The sequence below is a fragment of the Mustela nigripes genome, chromosome 5 (assembly GCF_022355385.1).
Source record: "Mustela nigripes isolate SB6536 chromosome 5, MUSNIG.SB6536, whole genome shotgun sequence".
NCBI classification, from domain to species: domain Eukaryota; kingdom Metazoa; phylum Chordata; class Mammalia; order Carnivora; family Mustelidae; genus Mustela; species Mustela nigripes.
Window position 1 is genome coordinate 148,248,014 of NC_081561.1, and position 26,259 is coordinate 148,274,272.

At 47.6% G+C, this 26,259-nt stretch overlaps 1 protein-coding gene across 18 annotated transcripts in view; it reads left to right on the plus strand.

Moving 5' to 3' along the window:
• Positions 1-26,259, plus strand: part of AFDN (afadin, adherens junction formation factor) — a 97,764-nt gene that overhangs the window by 5,374 nt on the left and 66,131 nt on the right. For 12 of the 18 annotated variants that reach the window (XM_059401426.1, XM_059401435.1, XM_059401430.1 and 9 more), the window contains exons 3-9: positions 432-595; positions 3,287-3,447; positions 9,475-9,632; positions 16,880-16,991; positions 18,088-18,255; positions 21,051-21,095; positions 25,792-25,886. In XM_059401426.1, the coding sequence (XP_059257409.1) occupies positions 432-595; positions 3,287-3,447; positions 9,475-9,632; positions 16,880-16,991; positions 18,088-18,255; positions 21,051-21,095; positions 25,792-25,886 (903 nt within the window). The remainder of the gene's footprint in view (positions 1-431; positions 596-3,286; positions 3,448-9,474; positions 9,633-16,879; positions 16,992-18,087; positions 18,256-21,050; positions 21,096-25,791; positions 25,887-26,259) is intronic. The other 6 variants (XM_059401433.1, XM_059401443.1, XM_059401444.1 and 3 more) reach the window with 3 other exon arrangements.

Here is a 26,259-nt window from a genome sequence, read left to right on the forward strand (position 1 = left end):
GTGCCACGCTCAACCAACTAAGCTACCCAGGACCCCAGTTATTTCCATATTTTGGTTAGGCTTTTTTTAAAAAAGTAACTTTATGTAAATTATTTGGATTTTTATTCATTGAAAATCAGATTTTATGATTCCTACCCTAGTTTTCTTAGTGGGTTTGGTTTTCTGTTTGCTTACATATTAGTTTTGAATTAAGATAAAATATACACACAGTGAAACACACAGACCTTGGATGTATAATTCACTAAGCTTTGCTAAATACATGCCTGTAACCATTAGCTCAGTCAAGGTAAAGCACATTCCCATCGCCCGGACCTGTCCCCGTTCTGTAGTGGGGTGTTGGGGTAGCATGCGACACGCGGTTAGCGCGGCCGCAAAGACCTTTCTGTGACTCTGTGTAACAGCCATCATAGTAACGATGTTGCTTTCACCAGAAGGCTCAAAGCAACGGACCTGAAAAGCAGGAGAAAGAAGGTGTTATTCAGAACTTCAAGAGAACGCTCTCAAAGAAAGAAAAGAAGGAGAAAAAGAAGAGAGAAAAAGAGGCCGTGAGGCAGGCATCTGATAAGGATGACAGGCCTTTCCAAGGGGATGACACGTAAGTAATTCTGGAAGTATCTCTGTTTCCCTTTGCTCGTTAAATTACCGGAGAAACTGTGAAGAGGGTGACTATCCGTTGGGAAGTTAATTTGGTCGCCTCTGGCTCTTTGTGTGGGGGGTCTCACCTAAGCAAGGGTTACGGCCGACAGCCGACCCTACCTGTCTCGTGGGTTTGCTAGTCCCAGAGAAGCACGCTGGTGAGCAGTAGTGTTTTCTCAGAGTAGACGACTGAGGTCAGTGTTTTCTTCATCTTTGGCCTTTTGTCTCTGGTGTTCCGGTCTTTAAGGCAGCAGTGCCGTCCTGCAGTCCTTCCCTCCACTGACTGCTCCCCCGAGGTAGGCAGGAACAGCCCGAACAGTAGCCCGGGTTCAGACGCCCTGTCTGGTTGACTCCAGCCCTCAGCTCCCCTTCCTTACATCGACACACCAGCCCTGTCCTCGCTGTACTTCCTCTCGGAAGACCTTTGAGCTTCTGACCTCAGGGCTGCTGCAGTAAGGGAAATCATTGCATCTTGATGATGACAGAAAAGACATCAGAGGAAGCTGACCTTCCCCCTGGGTGGGGGAGCTTGGCCTCGTCCTGCCCGTCTTCACGTGCGTCAGTCTGGTCGTTTGGCCCGCGGCATGGTGTGTGCTGCCCCCGAGGCCTCTTGTCGCCGGGCTGTGCCTGCAGCGTGCTGTCCGCACTGTCCTTCCGGTGCTGAGGTGACACCATCACGGTAGAAGGTCAGCATAGGGGTTTGTCAGAGAGAGAGGAGGAATCACCTGTCCTCACAGGAGCCCAAAAAGAACTGTAGGTTTTTTGGTTACTGTTTCTGTTTAAGATTTTTTTTTACTTATTTGTCAGATAGAGAGATCACAGGCAGGCAGAGAGGCAGGCAGAGAGAGGGAGGGAAGCGGGATCCCTGCTGAGCAGAGAGCCCGATGCGGGGCTCGATCCCAGGACCCTGAGAGCATGACCTGAGTGGAAGGCAGATGCTTCACTGACGGAGCCACTCACGTGTCCCTGTAGTTTGCTTCTCATACACAAATACATACTTATCTGTTTATGTAGCTTATGTATAGAGTTTTTAAACAGGTATAATTATGGGCTTTTAAAACTAGAGCTTTCCAAATGACATTTTTCCACTGGAGTATGTCCCATAAATGCATATATACATTCACAAGGATGTATTGTCATAAAAGCATGAAGTAATTTAGATGATTATGTCATGGTCTCACAGTTTTTTTTTTATAATTTTATCTCACTGGCTCCTTTTTGGGTGCTATAGGTAGTTCCTAGGTGTTTTGGTATTACAAGCACTACTACTATGGGCATCCTCGCTCTCCAGCTCTGGGAGCGCTCTGGACCACGATTCTGGCAGTCTGAGGACGTATGCGTCACCAGGCTGCCCCTGGAAGTGTCTGCTGGAGCCCACGAGCCTGCCTGCTTCCTACTGCCCTGGGAACTGTGCATAAAAGCTCCCATAGCTCGCATTTATTTTATCATTAACAAGGCAGATGTCTTTTTGTACACTCACTGACCGTCTATATTCTGTTTGTTAGCAACAGCGTTCTGTATCTGTTGAGGACACTTAACTGTTCCTTAGTTAATGGTGTTTACTTTAGAGTAGACTCGGGCCCATTTTGGTTCGCATCAGAGTGGGTTCAGGCAGTGATGTCTGCCGAATGAGCGCAAACTCTCAAGCACAGTATTACATGGTGAGGTTCTCTCCAGCATCAGCAGTAGAGCTCGCGGAAGCCCGGTGCTGGCCCAGGAGAAATGCCAGAGATAAGAGCGTTTGAGATGTGGGCTGCGGCTCGCTCGTCCCGTTTATCAGTGCAGTTTACCTGGTGATACATTGTCTGTGTTCAGAAAACTAGTCACTTAGAATGAATTAAATCATCCAGTTGAGCTGATTCAAAGTTTGATTTTTTTTGCTGTTGGAAAGCATGGGGAGGGGCAGAGAGACAGACTCCCTGCTGTGAGGGCTGCTCTTGGAGCCCCAGGACCATGACCTGAGCCCAAACCAGAAGTTCAAGGCTCACCGACTGCACCCACCACCCCCCAGGCACCCAAGTGCTTGATTGGTTTTTAACTATTTTTGTGATTAAAAATGACACCTTCAAAGAGTATTTATCAAAATTTAGTCACCAGTCCGTCTTTAATTGCAAGCTTCATCCTCATTCTCTGTGGTTGACTCCTTGTCATTCCTTTTCCTTTTGAAAATTTAGCTTCAAGAAAGTGAATGTTGGTAAATCATTTTGTTAAAAAACCGTACTATTTGAGCTCAAGATTTACTGTAATTTTAAGACAGTTTTACTCAGTAAGAGTATATTTGTTCCTTTATTTCTTACGGTTGGAATGTTGTATTGCTCATTTTGTCTATTTTAGGAAACCGCTGGTGGAAATTCCTGATGTGTGTAATTAGTACAGTTTTCTTTTAGACTGACTGGTGAATCCACAGTAATTAAGTCACATAAACTCATTGGGAAATCTTGATTATAAATTTCCCTTTAGTGTGTTGCTTGTAATGAGAGGAACCTTGTTTTGTACCCGCGGCACTCGTCAGCACGCGTCTCTCACCCGCGGCACACGGGACAGAGCAAGCCCCAGGGCCGTCCGCCAGGGACGCATGGGTGTGACTACAGCCCAGCTCTTTCTAACACCACATTGAGAAAAGACCGGCGGTACCTTTCTTGTCTTCCAGGGAGAATTCCCGGCTGGCTGCCGAGGTTTACAAAGACATGCCCGAGACCAGCTTCACGCGAACGATCTCGAATCCGGAGGTGGTGATGAAGCGCCGCCGGCAGCAGAAACTGGAGAGGAGGATGCAGGAGTTCCGGAGCTCGGACGGGCGGCCGGACTCAGGTACCGCGGGCTTCCCCGCGCTGACCCCGCCCCGCGGCCCCGGCCTGGCCGCGCGGCCCCGGCCGCGCCCAGCCGGCTGCTGCAGGCCCAGCTTGGCTTGAAGCGCAGGAGCTCCCTTCCCTAAGACTTAGGGTTAGTTACGCAGTTTCCCCAGTGCGGCTCTTCTTTAGTTGTCAGTTTTTAATTCTGGGAAATACGTATGGAAGGAGACGGTAGATACATTCCCAGCGCCTGTGATTAAGGATGCGCGTCTCGTCTCTGCTCCTGTTCCTAAATTGGACTGTTTTGAAGCAAATCCCAAATTTCTCAGTGTTTCATCTTCCATTTCACGGTTTTCCTAGAGGTAAGGATTCTTGAAAAATGAAAACAGAAGAAACCATAGTTCTGTTGTCACGTGCAAAAGAATCCAGGCTAATTCCTAGTGCTGTCTGCTGTTCTGTCACTGGTCACGTGCTGCCGATGGCCTCAGAGAAGTGTCCAGTCACGTCGGGGGCTGCATGGAACCTGCATGTGGCCCCTGCTTGGCATGTCTGTCACCCCGGGTTCCGGTCCTGTCTCTTAGCTCCCCTCCAGGATGCGTCACTGGGCGCTTGTTGGTCTTGTAGAGTTTGCGGACAGCATCCTGCAGACGGCCGTTTCTCCTCCTGCTGTGCTCAGTCACGTGAACATGCAGCTTTAGGGTTCTAGGGGAGAAATACTTCCCTGTTACCGTCCTCAGGTGAGCACAGCCGAGCAGTGTTTGTGGAATGTTTCCATGAACTCGTAGAGCTAAAACTTGGCAATATTTTTCCATCTGTTGCCGTTACTGTCCTTTTGATTCTTGAGCTGTCAGTTTGAGGTGGCGCGGGTGTCCTCCGCCGGCACCTCAAGCTCCCACGTGTCCTCAGTGCTCTCGGGTGTCCCTGTGTGACAGGACGTCCAGTTCACCCACCCAGTGCATTTCTTGCCCCACCTACGAAGCTGCTGTCTCTCCAAGGGCTCCTCTTCTTTTTGTGGGACAAATATTTGGTTGCTGGGGCTGCTCCTTGTTCCTGGTTAGTGTTTGCTTGTGCGCCTGTTTGGTGGATGAGCTAGGAAATACTTCAAATACCTTGGTTTTTTTGTTTTTGTTTTGTTTTGTTTTACTATTTTGATTTCAGAAGATCTGAGTATCTTTTCACTTAGGTTAAAAATTCTTCACACCTAATACTGATAACGTAATTTTTGCTTTTCCTTATGATAAATAGTAATATCAAAAGAAAAATAATGCTCATATTAACAACAGCGTTATACTGAAAAAATTTTCAGCTTTTCTGCATACTTGTTTGTGGGTATGCTCGCTAAGGTGCACTACGAAATTATGATGTTCTGAAATGACAGCCTAGATCCCTGACTGTGGGGTCAGACACTCATACTGATTTATACTTCGCTTTGTTCGTTTTGTTTTGCTTTTGATTTTAGAGGTTTGTTTCTTAAAAATTTCATGTACCTAGTAGTTCCCAAGTCATATCTGCAAGACAAGGTATATGTAGAGAAGTTCAGCTTTTGTCCCTGTCAGCCCCTTGAGTTAAACGGCAGCGCGTGCTCTGTACACGCTTCCGCCGCCTCGTCTCCTCTGCTCCCGGGCATCTGCTAGAGATGACTCGAGCACATCGTAGAGAGAGTTAAAACAGATGACTTTACTATTTTAGCTATAAATTGGGCGTGTATGTTTTTAGTTATTTAGGTATTTGACATAAAACTTTTATTTGTAATTAACCTGTAATTGTATTCGGCAAAGAAAATATTTGTTAGAAACTTGTCAGTTAGTTTTGATTGTTTCAGAATGACAGCATAGTCATTTTGAGTTTTGGAAAGAAGCTGGGTATGTGAGGTCCGTGTCACCGATCGGGCCTCTGTGCGGGTGTCTGACCGAGCAGGGCCCAACTGCCCTGCGGTCCTCCCCGACCTTATGCTCGCAGCCTGGGAGCTGCTGGGGGCCCGTTGTCTGCTCTGCATCTGCTCGCTCACTCACTCACTCGGTGTAGGGTTTTGAACGTTGGGACTCGCAGCGATTCTCTGATGGTGGACTCCTTCTCTGGAGTCCGAACCCAAGTCAGAGGGTTTCCAACCCTACCCAGACGATGACCATAACTGAAATCCAGTCTGCGCATGGGACAGCGGGGCAGACCCATGGGGCGCTGCGTTGACGCCCATATTACGTTCACGCCAAGAGTGTTAGTCCCTCTCTCAGCCTGTATCGTCTGCTTTCGTGGAGTTGTCTGTGGACCCTGGCTCCGATGTGCTTGGTCACTTGACAGAAACTGCCAGGGGTTCCATGTCTTCGGAACTCACACCGGCTGCTGTGTTAGGGATGTGTTCCCCACGGGGAGCTACACGGGCTCTGTCACTTGTTTACTTGGGTCCTCAGCCACCTTCTAACTGAGTCTCAGTTTCATGTTCCGTGGGAGCTGCAGCGTCAGTGACTCAGACCAGTGGGGAGAGCGGGCTGCTTGCTAGTTCCATGGGTGATGTGACCCGTCACTCTCGAGCTCCGGGTGACATTATGTTTTTAGCTGTCCTGTCCTGTCTGCTGGAAGATTCGAAATGGCTTAGAAATATGTGCCCTAAGGGAAAAAAAAAGAAAAAGAAAATGAGGAGGGAAAGAAAATACAAAGAGGAGGAAGAAAGGAATAAAATTTTTGGAAGAACAAGAGGAGTGCTCGGAGATGGCTAACGTACAGGGACCTTTCGCATGACAGACCCAGAGGGATTCTCTTAGGAAGGAGTTGGACGTGATCGAAATGATCATTTTCTCAGTGATTCCTTGAGGAATAGCCCAGTGTGTGCTCAGATGCGTGAGTCGTGAGAAGCGCAGCCAGCTGAGGGGATCCGTTTCTGTAAGTAACTCAATAAAATATTTTTAGAAGAAATTTGCTTTAATGTGGATTAGGTTGTAACGTGTGTATTGTTACGGGAAACTCTGTGTGTCCCTTCAGACTGTGCTCACAGAGAACCATGTTTATGGGGAAGATTTGGGAAAATAGGATGGAGAAATTAGATGTGGTCTGATAGTATGCTGCTGAAGGGTTATAAGGTGGGGATTCAGAAAGCTTTTAATGTAGCCTCGCTTCAGGTCTGGAGTGGTTACCATGGGAGCAGAGTCGAGGATGGATCTCTTGGAACTACATCTGGAAGTGTGAGGGTTGGGTCTCTGAGCACAGCAGCTGGCCGTAGGCTGGTCACACGGAAGCCGAGGCCCCAAGAGGTGGGGTTACCAAGACGTGGTCCAGACTGCGACACCTGTCTCCAGTCACATGGATGCTGAGGGACTGCAGTGAGAGAACATTTGGGGTGGAAGACGGGTTTCCTGGAGCTGCTGGTGGGACGTGGGGGATGTGCTGAGCTGCTGGCTGAGAGGCTCAAGACCAGGTTCTGGTCACGGTGTCAGCTGGAGAGAGAGATTTGGGAGCGATCTGTGGTTGTCAGGCAGCATCACTGGACGTGGTGAGATTCTTTACGGTAGAAAGTACACAGGTAATGGAAGAATTTAAGGGAAGGCTACTGTTCAGAGGAGTAGGCAAAGACAAGAGGAAAACAAAACCTCCAAAGAATTAGGAGAACTAGCAGAACATCTACCAAGTAGAGGTTGAAAGGATAGTTGGGAGCAGAAGGAACATTTTTCTATATAGAGACCCAAGAAACCCTAAAAAGCTAAATATTAGCAAAATAGCTGTTTATTGTTAATACTTAAGGATGTCGAATACATTAAGTCCAGCTATTTTTTTTCTTTAATAAATGACTTAAAAATCTATTTCCATAACCTGTCGGAGTTACTAGCCCGGCTGTTTGGCTGGTAGAAGAGATGGGGGCGCGGCCATGTGGGTAAGGCTCCCGAGACTCGCAGCCCTGTCCATTATTTTCATCCATTATTTCCCACACAGCTGATCAGACTCGCGGCTTGCAGGAAGCTTGGACCTGGCACTTCGTGAAGCTTCTTCAGTACTCGGGTATATTTGCTTGTGATGCCTCCGAGTGCCATTGGCCCCGAAGTGCTCTGTGTCTGTCAGTTCATTGGTTCGTGGCACAGTGCTTTGCCACCCGTTAGGGCTGTGGATTTCTTACCGAGGCATTGTTGGCGGCATCCCGAAGCTCTTCTAGGTGTCTGTCCTGCCTCAGCTGCCGCAGCAGCAGCTTGGGGAGGAGCAGAGCACTGTGGCGGGGATCCCACAGTTGGGGTCCCACAGACCCGCAGGCCTTGGCCGTTTGTCCTCAGAGTGGAGTGGCAGCCCTGCCGTGGTCTTAGAGCGGACGCATAGGTTTGTGCAAACCAATCTCAGTGCATAGTAGGGCGTGTAAATTGTTCGCTGCCCCTCTGTCCTTGCACAGCAGGCTGGGGGTCATGTGTCTCTGCGAGGAGGGTACTGCGGCATTAGGCTTGTCAACCGAAAGCCCTTTGAATTAGATTCTGTGCTCAGACTAAAACCAGTTCAAGTTGTGGATATCCTGGACATTCAGACAGGTACTAGACGTCATTCCGCCCAACAGCTGAGCTCCTTTGGCCTGTGAGTGTGAATTTTACAGCGGCCGCATCGTAACGTGTCCTTGAGGAGCTGCTGGAGGCGTGCTGTCCGTAGGAACCTTACTGACTTGGTAAATGATTTTCTGGTAAACCCTGACCTTACATTTTTTCAGACCGAACAGAACAGTCTTTCATCCTCTATGGCCTGTGACTTTGGCATTGCCAAGTACTTGTCTTGGCTTTTAGCGGATACAAAATTTTCTTAGAAGAATTAAATTTCTGACCATTTGCCTTTTTTGTAGTCATCTCCTCCGCTTTCTGAACAGGTAGTCTGGTTTGCTCTGTGTTTGTCTCATCAAAGCACACGGAGATTTTACCTCAGCCTGTAAGATTGTTTTCACTCATTCTCTTGTACACGTCTTTCTAGTAAGTCAGTTCCCGTGTGCCTCTGGACGTAGAGGTAGTAAAACCAGCGGGACGTGCCTCGGTGGAGTCGGATGCGTGCATCAGAACTGGCCTCGCTGGGGGGCTGCAGTCCCATCTGCAGCCCCAAAGCCCCCTGCCCCAGGAGAGCACGAGGGGCGACCTGCACACTCCCCACACGTGGGCGCGGCCTCGCTCTTCCGTGTGTGCGCGTACACGGAGCCAGAGCCTCCCGGCGGCTCCGGCTTCCACTAGAGTCAAACCCAGACTCTCAGGGTCTTGGTCTGGCCTAGGCCCATGTGATGGCGGACCAGGAAGGCCCGTGTGACCTGGCCTTGGCCAGTCTCACTGCATTTCCCTCTTTTCACCTGGGGTTCATCTCTGGCTGGTGAGCCCAGCCAGACCCATGCCACCTGTAGGCCTTAGCACCTGCCCGTCCCTCCGCCCTGGAAGCTCTCGAGGGGCCCCTGCGGCTGCCGCATGCCCCTGCCGGCCCCTGCGGCCCCTCGGCTCCTGGCAGCTGCTCGTCTTCATAGAAGGCTTTACAGTCCCGGGCACTTAGGAGGCTCTTGGTCATTTTCTTCCTCACAGCCCTGCTTGTGTTTCCACCACATGTCCCACGGTCTTCCCTGTTTGCTCCCTTGTCCGTCCTTTTCTCCTGCGTCCCACAGCTGCACAGTAAGCCGTCCCCGCTGGCCTGTTCATCGCTGTACCCTCGGCACTGGGACACGGGGGCACGCGGTCTGTGTGAGTTTGTGTGTGCTTAACCGTGTTGACGGGCAGCACCATCAGAGCTCTCGGGAGTTTCTTCCCGTTCTCATCCTGGACCCATAGTGGGCATCGGTTCATCGTCATAAAAACTGCTCAGGCTTGAAGAGAGGACAGAAACCGTCTTCGTCGTACTGGGTGGTTCACTGTCGCAGAATGTTGTTAGATCAACAAGGGACTGCCATTGTATGTTGTCTCACAGACACGAATCTAGAATTACTACGCAGATTCCATCTTTGTACGCCTTGCACCTGGAACTTGGGTGCCCTTTTTTTAAGTGATCATAAATGTTAGCTGTCTTTGTTACTGGAATAAAATAAAGTAGTGCTCAAAGATGTCAAAATGTTTTTTTTCAGGTGGAACATTGAGAATTTATGCAGATAGTTTAAAACCAAATATTCCATACAAGACAATCCTGCTGTCTACCACAGACCCTGCAGACTTTGCTGTGGCTGAAGCTTTAGAGAAATACGGTCTGGAGAGAGAAAACCCAAAGGATTACTGCATTGCCCGGGTACGTAACTGTATGTGACTGTCCGGTCAGAGCTTACCGGCGTTACGCAGGCTGCGAGTCACGGTTCATCGGAAATGTGCTCTGTAGGTGACATTAAAGGTAGGCTTGTTCTCTCCCAGTAGTGTCATTTAGGATGTAAGGAATGGAAACTCTGTCTTAAATATGTATGGAAAGCTAACATTCTCCCTTCTGTTACAAAAGTAGTAAATAAATAGACAGAAAGAAGAAAGTATAGAAAGGTGACTTGAAGAGAATAAAAATCACCCATAGTTCTAATACCAAAAGATAACCCTTATCTCTATATATACACAGATATATACCTTTTAGTTCTTGTTTCGCGTATGCAGGTAACTTAATATATCTAAGGCTTTTTCTAACCGCCGACTAAGATGGCAGCGTGAAGATTCCCTTCTGAGCACACAGCCCGGTTGCTGTGCCGGCTGGCTCTGGGCGCCTGCCGTGAGCCCTCACCATCCTTTCGCGCAGATGAAGGCCGCGTATCTTCACCCAGCTCTCACGGGGACAGTGGGCTCTTACTCCTCAGAACTGAGTGGGTCATATTAAGCAAAACCAAGCAGGTTTTCTCTCTGAGACAGACTGCTTGGACAATTTTTAGCCCGAAAGTCAGTGATGAGTGTGTGCTGACTTCATCACCAGGATTTCCTGTTAAGTCGCACTGGCCCTGGGGTTTTCCTAGAGATGGCTGCCTTTCCTCCTCTTAGCAGACGACCAAGTCATGGAAGAGTGCGGTTCGCCGTTTCAGTCCCCTCCCCCCCGGATTATGCGGGGAACGGCACGGACTTGTCCTCTGCGGCCCCACTGGGACTGGTGTACCAGTGTGGAGGGCCATCTCGTGACCTCCAGAAATCTCTGTGTGCCTCTGAGCCGTTCATCACTTCCTCCTCTCCCTTCCCCAGGCCGTCCTTTGTAGAGTTTCTATGTAAGTAGCATATAGCGTGTGCTCTTACTGCCTGCTTTCTTGTGCTCGGGGTAACAGTTTCGAATGTGCTTGCGTGGACCGTGCTTGCTTCTTTTTTGTTGCTGAGTAGTAGTTCATTGTATGGGTATTTCCAGGCTCGTTCATCTCTTTACCAGTTTCCGGTTTGGGGCTGCGAGAGTAAAGCCGCTGCGAGTGTATGTGGGCAGGTCTTCTCACGGACAGACTTTTTTCTTGAGTGAATTGTTTGTGTAACTTCTTAAGGAACTTTGAAACTGGCACTGCAAGCTGATTATATCGTGTGCCATGTGCACCAGAAGCTTGTGAGAATACCGTATTGGGTGTGCTCAGTCATTTTACATGCCAGCCATTCTGGTAGGTTATAGTGCTCTCTCACTGTGGGAAACATTTTTAGGGGCTCCTGGGGGGGCTCAGTTGGGTACGCATCTGCCTTCCGCTCAGGTCTTGATCCCAGGGTCCTGGGATTCACATTCCCTGCTCATACTCTCTCTCTCAATAAATAAAATCTTTAAAAAAATTATTTAATTACCCTCTTGAGATAGATATATGTTAAGCCCTTTGTGTGACACATTTGTTGTGAATATTTTCCTGTCTGTGACTCGGTTTGCCTTTCATTTTTTTAATGATGCCCTTTAGAGAATAGAGTTTTTTTGACTTGGAGCTAAGTCAACCTTATTTTTTTTTTAGCATTCTGTTGTTTGTGTTCTATAAAAGAATTCGCCTTTTCTGAGGTTGAAAATACTTTTCCTCCTGTGCCTTAATATTATTTTTTTAAAGATTTTATTTATTTATTTGAGAGAGAGAGAGAGAGGGAGAGGGCAGGAGCAGAAGGGAGGGGTAACGGAAGAGGGAGAAGCAGACTCCCCGCTGAGCAGGGAGCCCAGTGCTGGTTGGTGCCTGTCCCAGGACCCAGAAGTCGGACGCTTAACTGACCACCCAGGTGCCCTTCTCTCCTGTGTTTTATAGCTTTAGTTTTTACACTTAGGTCTATATGTTCCATTTCAAGTTAACATTTGCGTACAGTGTACAATTAGGGTAGGTGTTCATTTTTTCCCAGTTGACGCAGCACAGTTGGTTAAGAAGACTTTCTTTTCTCTGGAGTGCTTTGACACCATTGTTGAAAATCAATTGGACCCGTATTTATTGATATGTATTTATGTATATAATATAGAATAATTATACATATTTGTAGATAGGTTTATATATATTTTATATACATAATGTATAGATATATAATATATTTTATATATTTATATGTATGATGTATTTATATATATAAGTAATTATATATATATTTATATATGGTTCGAGTTCTGGCATCTGTTCTGTTTATCTGTGCGTCTTTTATCTTTTTGTTAGCATCAAGCTGTATTGACTACTGTAGCTTTATAATAAGTCCTAAAGTTCTACTGCGTAAAGTAAGGCCCCATTTTGTTTTTTTGTTTTGTTTTTTGCTTTTAAAAATCGCTTCAGTTTTTCTAGGTCATTTGTGTTTCTGAATAAATTTCAGAATCAGCTCATCAGTTCGTATGCAGAAGCTACTGGAATTGTGACGGGGTTTGCCTGGGTTCTGTAGATGAGTCAGAGAGACGGCCACCCTCAAGTGTCCCGTCTGCCAGGCTGTGAGCACAGGGCGCCCCTTTGTTGGTGCCATCTTTGAGTCCCAGGAGTGTCTTGTAGCGTTCAGTGTAGAGGTCCGAGGCCTCTTTTGTTAGCTATAGATGAAATGGAATAAAAGGGCTTGTTGATTTTTATGGCTTTTATCTTTCTGCTGAAAAGCTAAGAAGCTATATTCAGTTGGAAAGACTGGTAGATCTGTAATTTTATGAATATAGCTCCGTTGTTAGCTGAAAATAAAACATTTTTCCCATTGAAATGACAATAAAGAAATAAGATAATTGTATAAATGCACCAGAACAAGAGAAAGGAGAGACGGCAAAAGAGCAGAGTTGGGAATGAAATTCTGCAGAAGTAAAGACTGGTGTCCGACTGGTTGGGCCCCAGGAAAGCTGCAGAGGGAACGCCGCAGACCGCACCGGCCAGGGGCCTGCCTCACGGTCCCCAGCAGACTTGGGCAGGAGGGGCTGGCGCGCTTGCTGAGTCAGCCCTGACGCGGGGCGAAACTGAAACGGGGACTGGGAGCTCTCCCGGGAAGCAGTAGACCGCACCAGCGCCTCCCCTGCCCGCTCCCTGCCGCCTCTCCATCTGAAGGCTTGCTGGAGCCGGGAAGGAGGCCTTGCGTTGGGCGGTGACCACCGGCCTTGCAGGGGACGGCCAGGGTCTTCCCTGAAGGTGGGAGGCTGAGGGGGAAGCTCTGCCGGGGCCCAACAGCCAGCGGCTCGGAGGCTTTCTCCCGGAAGGCACCCTCCGGCCACGCGAGGAAGGTCTGCATGGACGCTCGCCTGCGGGAGTCCAACCCGGGGACCTCTCTCAGAGGGCCCCCGACGGTCATCTTGCCCCACGCCTGGAGCTTCCCTGTGCCTCACGGGCAAATGCGAGCAGACGACAAGCTTCCGCACGTAGTGGAAACCCCTTTAAAATGAAACAAACAGGTGAAAGAACCTGGTCGTATTTCATGGAGGAGACAGGGCAGAAAGCACACAGAAGTGTTCAGAAAAACTGTGACTCAGAGGGAGAAGGAAGGCCATGGGTCTGTTGGAGAGGACCACAGTGCTGTCACGAGGGACACTTGAAGAAGGAGACCAGGAACTTTAAAGTAGAAGTAGAAAAGGGATAGGAAAAAAATGCCAGTGGAGGGCGTGGAAGTTCAAGATAACTGCCCACGTGTAGGACAGGGAGAAACGACCAGAAAGGTCATCTTTTAGACTGCCTGGCACTTAGCTAAAGGAGGGCCAGAGGGAGAAAGCAAGAGGACGTGAAGAGATGGAAGTTACCAAGAAAATGTCCTGGAATGGCTCTCAGAACTGGAGGGTTTGAGTTTTGAGCTCAAAGAGGGCCCGCTGAATAATGGTACAGTTACTTCAAAAAAGAGCCAGACTAAGGTATATTATTTTGAAATTGCAGAAAACTAAAGAAAAGAGAATAATGATTCCAAAGAAAAAGACCGAAGCCACATCTAAGAGGTTGGGGGCAAGACCAGTGCCGGACGTAGTGTCAGCACCGTGGAGTCTAGGACACGTGACGTGACATGGCACTTTCTGACTCTCAGTGAGCTGCTCTCCGTTCCAGACTGCCGTGCGCTAGATGGGTGAACAAAGACATTTCAGAACATTCGAGGCGAAACCTACCACCTATCCAGCCTTTCTCAATAAGGCAGCGGAGGACATCCTCCAGCAAAATTGTGAAGTGGGCCAAGAAGTGGAAAGGCACAGGCTCCCCGAGTAGAGTCTAGCACAGTGGTCATCCTGAGGGCGACGAGAAGGAGAGTCTGGAATGTGTCTGTGCAGTCACCGCACGTAGCACCATCTGCACAGTGGAGAGAGTGTTTGAGTCTGAAATCTGTGTCTGTAAAGGAGGTGGTAAAAGCCACGCTGTCTGAAACCTGGCCAGTACCTATCTGGTGTGGTCTGTGAGGATGTTTCTTCAGCCCTGTGTGTCACAGTAATAAATAAGCAAAACTAAACACCCGTCACTAAAGGAATGCTACGCCATTGGATACCTGTTGCTATGAAACATTATGAATTAAATCTACATGCATATTTTATAAAATAACCCCGTTTTTGGAAAAACGGTCGCCATAAAATAAAACGGAACAACACAAGTCTGTGTCTATGCATACGTGACCATAGAGAAGGATGGATGCCGGAAGAACGCACAGCAGGTTACCAGTTGCGTCCCTGAAGGGAGGAAGGAGAGCAGAAGACTTTGAGACCCAGGTGCGGTTCAGGAGCCCTCTTATGTGCCGTGGATTGATGTGTGACGATCACTACTGAACGCGTGATTGTGAAAACAGTCATCTCACGGTGGATTTTGGTCTCTTTTGGTTTTTTTTTCCTTCCTTATGCTTCTCTCTCTCTCTGTCTCTCTTTGTTTCTTTTCTTTTCTTTTCTTTTCTTTTTTTTTTGCTTGTTTGTTTAATGTTTTATTTATTAATTTGACAGAGAGATCACAAGTATGCAGAGAAGCAGGTAGAGGGAGAAGCAGGCTCCCTGCAGAGCAGAGAGCCCAATGCGGGGCTCCTTCCGAAGACCCTGAGATCATGACCTGAGCCAAAAGCAGATGCTTAACCCACGGAGCGACCCAGGCGCCCCTCCTTATGCTTTTCTCTATTGCAGTTTTTTACAGTGAGCCTGTATTGGAACCCAAAAACCCCCTAAAACCCAAAGCTCATTTCTTTGTGGGGTGGGGAAAGATAAGTGATCACGAGTGTTTATTTTGTGATGCGCTCTTTCATTTCCTTTGGGCTCATTAGAAGAGAGTTAGAAGTGGGATTGATAAATTAGAAGGGAAAGCGATGCCTCCAGAAATAAAAGATATATTTTGTATGGGATTTCTGAGGAAATCCCATATGGGATTCATGGGATCATGGTTCAGTGGGTTCATAGAAAAGGAAACAGTATCCTGAACCGAAATTCTGCCCTACTTGGGGGAGGAGGACTCATCGGGTGCGGTTGGGAGAGTAGGTAATGAAGGTAATCAGGCATTGCCTCTGAAGGGGAGACACTTCAATCCCAGGCCTTTCTGGTGCATTTTCCTCCTGGCGGTTAGGTACGAAGTCGAGGAGAACTGTGTTGCAGTGCTGGGTTTGGTAGATCGCTGCTTTCCCGTTCCGGAGAAATCCACAGCGAGCATCACTGTCTATCTGGGAAGTACACTTCCGCCTCTGGAGAGACTGGGCCTATGGAGAGGGATGGATCTTGAATTAGATATTCTTTTTTCTCTTGGTTTGCCATCTTACCAGTTATGTAATAGGTAGTGCTTCCATATTCACTCATTTGTTATTTTAGCTATTTTTCAATAAATATTTAAGTTCCTTTTACTCGTTAGGTACTCTGTGGGGTCACAAAAGCAAGAGCTGTCTCTAAAAGAACTTACACTAAAGGGAGACAGAAAAGCCAAACATGAGAATTACAAATCAGGGAGCCCTGGAATGAGAGTGGTGGTCACGGAGGACTTCCTGGAGGAGCTGTACTTGAACTAGACATGGACGCTGGGAAACGAGCCTTTGAGGCTCCAGAGAGCATGGACATGTGGAACTCACGGCTTAATCTGAGAGCTCTGAGTAGTCGGGCATGTCTGGGGACTGCCAGGACGCCTGACAAGGATCGGGACACGAGAGAAATGAAGATCAGGTTCTGAACTCTGTGTGTTCTCAGCCCAAAATGCTAAGTTTGATACAGAACAGTACAAGGAAGATTAATTACTTTAGCAAGACAGTGTGTTACAATACATTTGTCTTTGTCAGATCGTTTTGAAGCCGTATGTAGAGAAATCCCAGGGTTCTCTGAGGAGTCTGACCCATTCAGTGTAGGGGCTGTGACAGTGTATCTGAGTGGTAGATGACGTCACTGTGGTACCGTAGCCTGGGAATGACGTTCACGTGCCGGTGGCTTCGCTTCTGCCCTGAGTCTCTGCCCGCGTTTTGGTTTGCTTTAACAGCAGCAGAGAACGAAGGAGGGCCGACGTCCAGGCCGTGCGGGAGATTATTGGGCTGCTGTCTCCTAGATCTTTCCTCGGTGTTACTGGGGGCTTTCTCAGACCATGACGAGAACTGTTGGTTACCATAAAAACATAAAAATTAATACAGCATTATGAATTTTAAGAGTGTCTCTGAATGTAGTCTTTTAAAAACAGGTGCTTAAAAACATTTGTTGAATGAATAGCCCAGTGGTATAGCTAAATGGTCTGATTAAGATCTCATCATAAAGACACATTCTCCGTAAGAAAAAGAATGCTGTGCTGTTTCCTTGTCAGGTGCTGGTTGTCTTGAGAGATCTCACAGTAGACGAGACCATGGCAACAGTTATTTGATGACGCAGACGTGGGTTAGGGACCAGAGACTGAGCGGTAGTGGAGTGACCTTTCCTTAAGAACTTACTCCCAATTTGACCATTATGTACCACCCTTCCCCAGAAGAGTTTGTTAAAAAACAAACAAAATTACTGCACTAGTTCTTTCTGGGGGCTAGAGGGGCAGGTAGATAAAAGGGCCCAATAAGCTGGCTAAGCCTTTTCTTGGAAGCTGTTGTCCTTCCGTTGATAGTTGGGGAATTGTCTAGTGTTGGATCAGTTTAATTCTACCATGACTTCTATTTACAATAAATTCTGGTTTGTAAATCCTGGTAATTTCATTTTTAGGCATAGCACAGTTCATTATTTTTCCTTTTCAGGTTATGCTTCCTCCCGGAGCCCAGCACTCTGATGAAAAAGGTGCTAAAGAAATTATCCTGGATGATGATGAGTGTCCTTTACAAATCTTCAGGGAATGGCCAAGTGACAAAGGTAAAGGGTAGTTTTGTTTGTTAAAGAATTGTTTATATCACACATTAAATCTCTGCTGGGTATGGTAGCTGTCCAACTGAGGATTCAGGGGCGCATGTATGGCGGGGTGTGTGTGTGTGTGTGTGTGTGTGCGCGCGTACGCATCCTGCCATATGGTTTTGTAGCTCCTTCCTAGGCTTGCTGGATGGTTCCTCGGTGAGCCCTTGTCCTGAGGTCACACTCCTGTCCATTCCTTCTTCCAGCCAAGGTTCTCTTCCTACACCGGGACAGCCTGTGTGAGTCCCTGTGTGAGTCAGCAGCAGGGGCCCGTCCACCTGAGTGCTGCTGATGGGCATGGAGACCCGCAGCCTTAGAGATTGTCCAGGAATTTAGTCATTTCCAATGAGACGTCCAGACGTTTTACCATTCAGACAGGTTCCCCTAGTTATTTCGGAGCAGCGAAGGCTGAATGCTGTGTTTCAGATGAAATCTTGCTTTCAGTTTCACTCTGTAAGCTGGCTGGCCTTGAGCAGAGGCCTTGGCCGCGTGAAGACAATACACTTGATTGCCTGTTCGTCCTGTCAGTAGTGTCGGCTGATAGTTTAAAGTACACTTGCTTAGTTTACCTCTTTCTAGGCAGTGTAAACTTTAAATTGTGTTATAAAGTCGAATTGCTTTGAATTCTGAGTTATTTCTGTTGGATCAAATAAAAATCAGATGAACTGAAAATATATTTGTATAGATGCATTTGTGTGTGCATGCTCATGTGTGTGTGTGTGTGTGTGTGCTCACTGACCACAGCACGATTTACCAGTGTGAACATTCATTGGGTCCTAAACTGCTGCTGCGTCGTTCTCAAGCACATGATGCGCTTTTAATCAAGGTAGTTGATTTGAAATAATTTTTGGAAATTGCTAGTAGACTTTTTCAGAACATGAGTGACTAAAATTTCCTCTACTGAGTAAAAGTATAAATTGGGTAAGCCTTAACTCAGTCACTCCTTGGGAGATGTTAAGTTACATTTTCTTGGTAGATCTTGGAAGAGTTGACGGTGAGTCGTTTGGCCTTGTATACTGATTGGAGTCTGCTTGATGATTGACAATGTGCACTGTTCTAGGGGTTTTAGTCTTTCAGTTGAAGAGGAGGCCACCAGACTATATCCCAAAGAAAACTAAGAAACATGTCGACGGGAAGCTGGCGAGGGGCAAGGAGAAAGCGGAGGGGTCCGGCTATGGCTCTGCGCTTCCGCCCGAGAAGCTGCCCTACTTAGTAGAGCTAAGCCCAGGTGAGAAATACTGTCAGTAAACATTGTTTTAGCTTCAGATGTTTATACTTTCAGTGAATTTTATTGAAGTATCCTTTCTATTGGCTGACAACCTTTTTTTAGACCATTTTTTTTAAGTTATTCTTATAAGATGACATTAAAAAAAACCAGAACCTTAAGGTCACAGGATATGCATATGTATGCATAAAAATAGAGTTCACATGGACAGAAATGAATATTGAAAAACAAAGTTTAAAACAGGTGAATATGGAGAGTTGAAGGAGAAGTTTAAATGGTTCATTTTAAAATTTTTTTCTAAAATAACTTTATAAAATACTAAAAAATGACACACTGAAATGTACTCTTAGGACAAATTTAGTAGAAGCAAGTTTGTGTGTATGAACAGTGTCTAGAAAGGTATCTTTAAATTTAACAGTACATGTAAGAAATCCCTCTGTTAGAGGAAGAACATTTGTTTGGTTTTAAAATAATAACAGACTAAGTTTATTTTCATGTTAGACCTCTGAATATTTCTTTTTAGAGCTCTCTTAATTAAGCTAAAGCTGTTGTTCTAAGTTAGCCACAGGGTAGAGAAATACCTTGACATTCGTGCAGAAGCGTTTCCCACACGTATCCCAATGTAGTGTACAGATGTGGCGTGTATGTATGTATATGATATTTTATCATTCAGCTAAACGACATCGTTTTTGTTCATTTGGTTCAAATGGTAGTGTGTAATCTGTAGTACGCAGTGCTATGAAGAATGTAGCATTGAGCTCTCCCAGAACTGCCTTTATTTGTTGTTTTTATTTTTAAAAGACATATTTATTTATTTTGGGGGATGGTGAGGGGGAGGGCAGAGGGACAGAATCCCAAATGGACTCCAGCTGAGCAGGGAGCCTGATGTGGGGCTTGATCCTAGGACCCTGAGATCAGGACCAGAACCAGAGTCCTGAGTCACACGGTCAGCTGACCTAGCCACCCAGACGCCCCAGAACTGCTTTTAGATAAAGCTCAGTTAGGACAGAAAAAGCAGGAAGCCAGAACGTTTGTGTCACTCATCTGTGCTTGCTTGGACTGGGTCACATTTTTCTCTTCCGGGATCCACGGGTATTTGTGTTTGAGGACGAGCTTGGAGCTGCCGCGTAGAAGAGGCGCCTGTGGTCCCCCGGGTGAGCGGCGCAAGCAGGGCGGGTTGGGACAGCCCCCTGAGGCGCTGCTCTCGCTCACGCGCTGTGATCCCCAGTCCGCGGGGCTGTGCTGCGGGTGCAGCCGGGTCCGGCTGGGAAGTGTTGCAGGCCGGCTGTTGGCGTTGCTGCCCCTCGATTCTCGGGCTGGAGAAGGCACTCACACCCTCACTGTGCGTGGGAGGCCCGTGCCGTCCTGCTGCGCGCTGCGGCCTGCGGAGCTGGGGCCGTTTGAGCTGGCGGCGGCGGAGGGCCGGCTGCTCTGCTGCAGCCGACAGGCGCTCGGGGTCCTCGGGCGTTGGGTCTGCTGTTTAAAGTTTTGCGTTACATGCTAGAAACTAATGATTGTTTTCTCCAAGTTTTTTGAGGATTTAGGAATATTAGGACTGCTAAGTATCCGCTGCGCACAGCAGTTTTCAGATGAGTAGCGGGAAGGTGGTCGGCCCGGCTCACAGACTTAGGGTGAGAGTCCGTCCTCCGTGACTCCGACAAGTACTGGTCTGTACTTAGGTGTCAGACCCTCCCTGTCCCGGGCCTTCGGGGTGGAGCAGCCACAGAACAGAAGAAGCCCACCGACCCGGGCAACTTCCATTCTAGTGAGAACTGCCATTTGACGACTTAATTCATGTTTTTGTATTCCCAGCTAAAAACACATATAGACACTTTTGTAGGCGCGGAAGGATGACAGGCCATAGATAAAAATGAATTCTCGAGTACTTGTCATCTAACACGCTTCTCCCTTCGCGGCGCTCTGCTGCTTTACTGAGCCTTCGCCGCGTGGCTGCTTCGGGGAGAGCAGTGAGCGCCGGCCTTTGCACCCCCATAGCAAGATCCCGCGGGGACGCCCGCAGCCTGGCTCCCTTGCGAGGGCTGCCCACGGCTCTGCCGATCCTTCCACAGGGGCCCATCCTACACCTCACTGCCCACTGGCTGCAGGGGGAGCACTGGTGCCGGGCCGGGAGGCTGGGCGGGGTCTTTCTCACCGTAGCCGAGCTGTGTTTGGCTGTTTCCATCGTTATTAGTGGAGCACAGGCAGCCTGCTGGACCACCCCGACCTCCTCGTCTGTTCGCGAGCAGGTCGTGCTGGTAGATGTTGATCTGTCCCAAACAGATATGTGCTGTCCTTCCGCAGGACATACCACCAGCCAAGCAAGTACTCAAGGTCGGGCCAGGGTGCAGGAGGGGGCAGTGGGAGGTTTTGGAGATGTGGGTGTGTCCTTACACTGTCTACTGTCTTTTGGAGAAATGGGGGTAAACAGTCATTTAATTCTTCAGTTTGGAATTGAATGTGTTCTTTTAACAGAAGGCATTAGCTGACTTGGGTGGTCGTCTTCCAGATGATGAACTAACTTTGCTCTCCGACTGCCCGGTGACTCACCTTTTGTCTTGGTGTTTTCCTTAACAGTGTGCACTGGTTTCTAACACACACACTGCTGGACCGCTGTTGTCTTGTCCCCACAGCTCTGCAAGCTATGGGTGAAACGTGCTTTTTCATCCTTTGAAAGGTGTCCCACTGCAGCTCACCCTCTCCTGTCTCTCTCCTCCTTCCCTCTTCCGCGTGTTCTGCATGGCCTCTGTCCTGCCGATGCTGCCTTCACCTGGGTCCTGTGCATGTGTTTCTAACCCCAGGGAGAAGGAATCACTTTGCCTACTACAACTATCACACTTACGAAGGTAATGCTATGCTTCATACTACTTTTTTAACTAGAGCACTAACAACCTGTTGGGCAAAATAATGTTACTGGCCAAACATTTTATGTATTGGTTTCTTAATTGATACACATAACTTCGTTCTGAGAAACGTAACATGCCGTCACTTTGGTGGTGTCTAGTAAGTGTGCCGTGCGCCACATTCACTATTTTACAGAAGCCGGTTTTACAGAAATGTGCAGTTCTCTATTCAGGTGAAGTCTAGACTGAGAAATTAGGCTGTGTTCCCGTCCTCACCCGCCCCCCCCCCCCCAGAAAAGGTTAGGAAGAGGGGAAAAGCTGGGGGAGGTCGGGGTTGGCGGGGAAAGAGTGACGATGGTGGGTAAGAGTGACCGCAGGACCCAGAGGTGTGCGGGAGGGGCTCTGTGGTCACACACGGGGCTGTAGTGCTGATGGGGAAGAGGTGTCCCCACCAGTGGCGTGTGTCCGACAGCACTTGGGAAGCTGAGAGGAAGACTCAGCCGTATGCTTGGCCTGTACTCATACTCCCATCTTCCTGTAGGGAACTAGCGGGTCACATTATGACCAGGTTTTAGGGGGTCCTTGGGCTTCTCCTTGTTTCCTGGTTGAAATTCGTTTCTTCTTATTAGCAAACATGTACTTTCTTACGTAGAACACGTTTCTCAGATTTGTGTATCTCTGTCTTCATCATATTCCATAGTACAGCTAATTTTTGGTTTTATGGAAATACTTTTTTGTCTGTTTTTGTCTTCTAAGTGTTCTATTCTTACATGTTGAATGTGGCAGATGCCCCCCCGTGCTGTGTAAGGTTTACCCCCGTTCAGCAGCTTGTATTTGCTCATTGGACTGTCTCCAAACTGACAGTACGGACGGTCGTTGGATATTAACTGAACTTGCAGCTTTGGGTTTTGTTCTTTTTAAGCAAATATATAAATAAGTGATATTTATCACCTATTTTAATACTCATATATGCATAGAGTCTAAGATCTCCTTTTATTTTGTTTAATTCCTGAAAAGGACTGTTTAATGTTCTCATGTTTTTGTTATTCGTACTGTAAAGGAAGGGAAACGAGAGAGAAAATGGCATTTCCTTTTTTACGTGGTGTGTATAAAAACGCTTACAATAAACCCATCAGAACTTCGGCCAAAGTGCTTCTAGTTCTCCATTTGTGTCTGAGCAGAGTGGGTGTGTTTCCTCAGTGGCGTCAGTGAGAATGAGCTCTCTCGGCCGTGTGCTTCAGGAAGCACCAGGAACTTGATCATTAGTTTAACTGTTAATTCACTGAACTGTGAGCCCTGCGGGGATGTGAATGTGTGTCCGCTTCTTCCCATGCTTGGGACTCGGAGCCCTCGGTCCGCGCTCCTTCAGTGGACTAGTCCCTAGCCTTCCCCTCAGCGCACGGCCAAAACCGCACCCAGCGCTGTGCCCTGACGGCGCCTGGCGGTCCCCAGGGAACCGGCAGAGGCCTGAGCAGAGCTGGAGGCAGAGAACTGTTGTCAGAACAAAGGTGCTCTTTAAAAAATGTCCTTATGCTGTGTCCATAATGGTCCATTTCCTGTTAGTATTTAGAATACTAAAGAAAATTTCCGGTTATATCTCAAATTTAAAAAGGAGCAAAAGCAGAAAAACAAGATTCGGACAATGTGAGTAGTTACTTAGGGACACCCGAATGGGCAGTAATATTCAGGGCGTTCAGAGACACGAGCAGCTTTGGATCGAAAACTGGTGTTTGTGTCAGTGTGTCCCACCGATTGCCCATGCACTATATGATACGTATTTCACTGGTGTTCTAATCCCAGTGCAAAAAAAAAAAAAAAGGGAAAGGAAAATACGTGTATTGAGTTGCTTAATGATATACGCATAAAACAGATTTTAAAGATTTGCTTCTGGGTGGGGAGTTAAGGCAGGGAAGGAAGGCTGCCTTTCACTGTGTCCTTCTGTGCCTTTGAAATTTCGAACCACATGGATATTTCATATATTTTTAATTCTACATTGTGATGTGAAGAAAAGGCCCGAGAACCCTCTGGTAGAAGCACTGTTGTCTGTGGGAGGGCTGCTTCGGTTCGTCATCTGTAGGGACGAAAGGTGCTAGGGGCTCGCGTTCGGCTGACGAAAGGAAGAGAGCACGAGGCAGGGTTCCAGGCCGCGCTATTCTGTGTTCACTGATGCCCGTGGCATGGTCCTCGTACTCTTAGAAAGGAGAAGGGAGTGAGATTTTCCAAATAGAAAGATGTTAGTTTTTTTACCTGCCTGCATCTCCCCGACTCCAACAGCGTGGTGTCTCGTAAAATACCATGGCCACCGTTCGCGTTACTCACAGTCTCTCCGTAAAGGCTTTCCCTGTGTTTTCTGTTGCCGTGGAGTGTAAGGAAAGCAGGACTGGGAAAGCCGCTTGCCTCTGCCCATGAGTGGGGAGGTTTCGGTGTAGTGCCGTGGCGGAAAAGGAAGCATTGGAGGGAAATCTTTTTCTCCGCCTTTTTCTTTACACTTGCAAATCTGTTAACATAGAAAATACATACTGTCCATTTATTAGTCACAAGATACCTTTCAGAAGCACTCAAAATTAAGAATATTAATGTGAATTTTTTCTTTCACCCCTAAACACGTATTTTTCATACTCTTGTATTTTTAACTTTGTTTTGAAATCATCGTTCATCATTTATTTGCCTCTTTTGCTTTCTCTATAATTCATTTATATAATTTCTGTGCAACCACATTGCTTTATTTTATTCATTTTTAGCTACTAATCATTCGTTGTTAATAAATTAAATCTCTGTTGAATATATTCTGTGGACCACACGCTGTACTGAGTGCCAGGATCAAGAGATTTTCTTTTAGGGATACCTGGGTGGCTCAGTTGGTGAAGCCACTGCCTTCGGCTCAGGTCATGATCCCAGGGTCCTGGGATCAAGTCCCACATCGGGCTCCTCAGTGGGGAGCCTGCTTCTCTCTCTGCCTCTGCCTGCTTGTGTACTGTCTTTCTGTCTGTCTCTCTCTCTCTCTCTAAAAAAAAAAAAAAGATTTTCTTTTAAATCTAGCCGTCAAGGATGGGTGGGGGCGGGGGGCAAGGAAACGGAGGTAACCGTGGACTTGGGTCAGCGGTAGGAAGGCACAGTAGCCGTGGTGCTGTGGAGGGTGGAGGAACACTTGCTGGCGGGTGGTAGTTCCTGGGCCCGCCTGTGCTTTCAGAGCAGCAAAGTAGTCTGCGCTTTTTGGGAACTTGGACTCAGCAGCCCTGGAGGGGACTGCTCACCTCCAGGAAAAGGCTCAGATGGCACTGATGCCTCACTTTGGTTCAGGACGTGGAGTTGGAGTTGAAAATAGAACTGTCTAGAGATAAGGCTTCCTTTGCCGGCGCACACAGTAGGGCTGTCGGAGCTGTGAAGCGTAGATGGTGCCCCGCTTTCTCATGGCTCTCACGGACAGCTCCCCGTCACACAGATTTGACAGGTTTCAGAAATATATCAGAAGTGAGAAATGTTGTGTTTGGAATGTTATTTTGTGTGCTCTGCAATTAGCAGCAATTGTAACAGATTTTTGTATTCACCGTGTGTTTTGTCTGAGAGCTCAGACCACAGCACAGCAGAGAGACTGTGGCAGTCTGAACCCTGCGTGCACTCCGGTGCTTACCTTCTGCAGCCCTCACAGCTTAATTCCTGGTCCCAGAGACCAGAGAGTTTAACTGGCAACTTAATAAGTGAATCAGCAAGTTATTAAGGCATTAAAGTAGGTCAGAGAGACTCTACGTGGCCCTTTTAGAACTTTGCATAGCCACGCTAGGTTGGCTTTCACAGCTGGGGGGTGGTGTCACGATTCATTAGTTCTGTGAGCCATGTTTCCTTGTGTGTTCACATCTCTGAAATGAGAATAAATCTTCGATTGACATCTTGTGTGAGGTTGAGTATAGTCAGTGAGAGGGGAGGAGCGTTTGGGTATAGGACGGATGACTCGGCCCTGGTTCTTCCTTCTCTCCACGTCATCCCCACCATAGACGTTCATGCACAGGGCGGTGGAAATGTCTGTAGTTTACAGAGGTGTAAAACGACAAAAGCCCCAAAACCCAGTGTCCCTTTCTGTCTAGCCCCCACCCCACACATATCCCACTCTGCAAATCTAAGCACTTTCACTGTAGTTCTTACTGGAACTTACTGTCAGGGGCGGGTGTTGGGATCACTTGGGGGTTCTTCAGTGGGTACATGTGCAGGCCTCATCCCCAGAGACTGGGGTCCAGAGACCTGGATGACCTATGAGGCTGTACATTGAAAATGTCCATCAGTCTCTCCGGCACCCTGGGCTCTACAGGTGGACGTTTGCTGGGAAAGCAGCCTGCTCCGAGGGGAAGGGCCGTGTGTCTGCCTCGTAGAACTATGCTTCAGAATCATTCACAAAAATCCAGGCCTGTGTGGTGCAGAAATTTCTTTTATGTGATAAGAAAATGTTGCTTATAGATGATGATGTTAGCGACTTAAATGAGATTAAACAGAAACTAATGTGTCAATGTCTTAATTTAAATTTTCTATATCCAGTTAGGTATGTGGCATGATTAAAATTTGGACTTCTTTGAAATGAAACCCTGAGAACTGAGAACCATTAGTTGTTTTTAAGATGACCTTTTGTTCACTTGCTTTGTTGGCTTGCTTCAAATACCATGGCAAGAACATCAGACTTGGCAAATGAAGCTTTTTCTTCTTTCCGCAGACGGCTCGGACTCCAGAGATAAGCCCAAGCTTTACCGCCTTCAGCTCAGTGTCACTGAGGTTGGGACGGAAAAGTTCGACGAGGATTCCATCCAGGTGCATGGGCATGGCTCGAGCGCCTTGGGCAGCTCTTACATTTGGGTGGGAAGGGGGAAGGGGCCCACGGTTAAGGCCTGCCACATGTAGCGATGCATGGATGGACAGACTGGAAAGACTTCATGTTTTAATATAAGGAACTGCGTACGCTGGGTCACTTGCTTTGCTTCAGCATAAACAGAACGACTGAAATTATGTTCACTCTCCACCTCTGGAAACTCGACCTGGTCGTGATGGTGACTTCATGGGTCTTTTTCAGGATTAGGGGAGATGGCCTGCCCCTCAGTCTGATGCCCATAGCAGTGGGCGTTCCCTGAACTGTAGGTGCGATGTTAGCCAGGTGGGGTTTTCAGGGACTTAGTGAAACAGCATA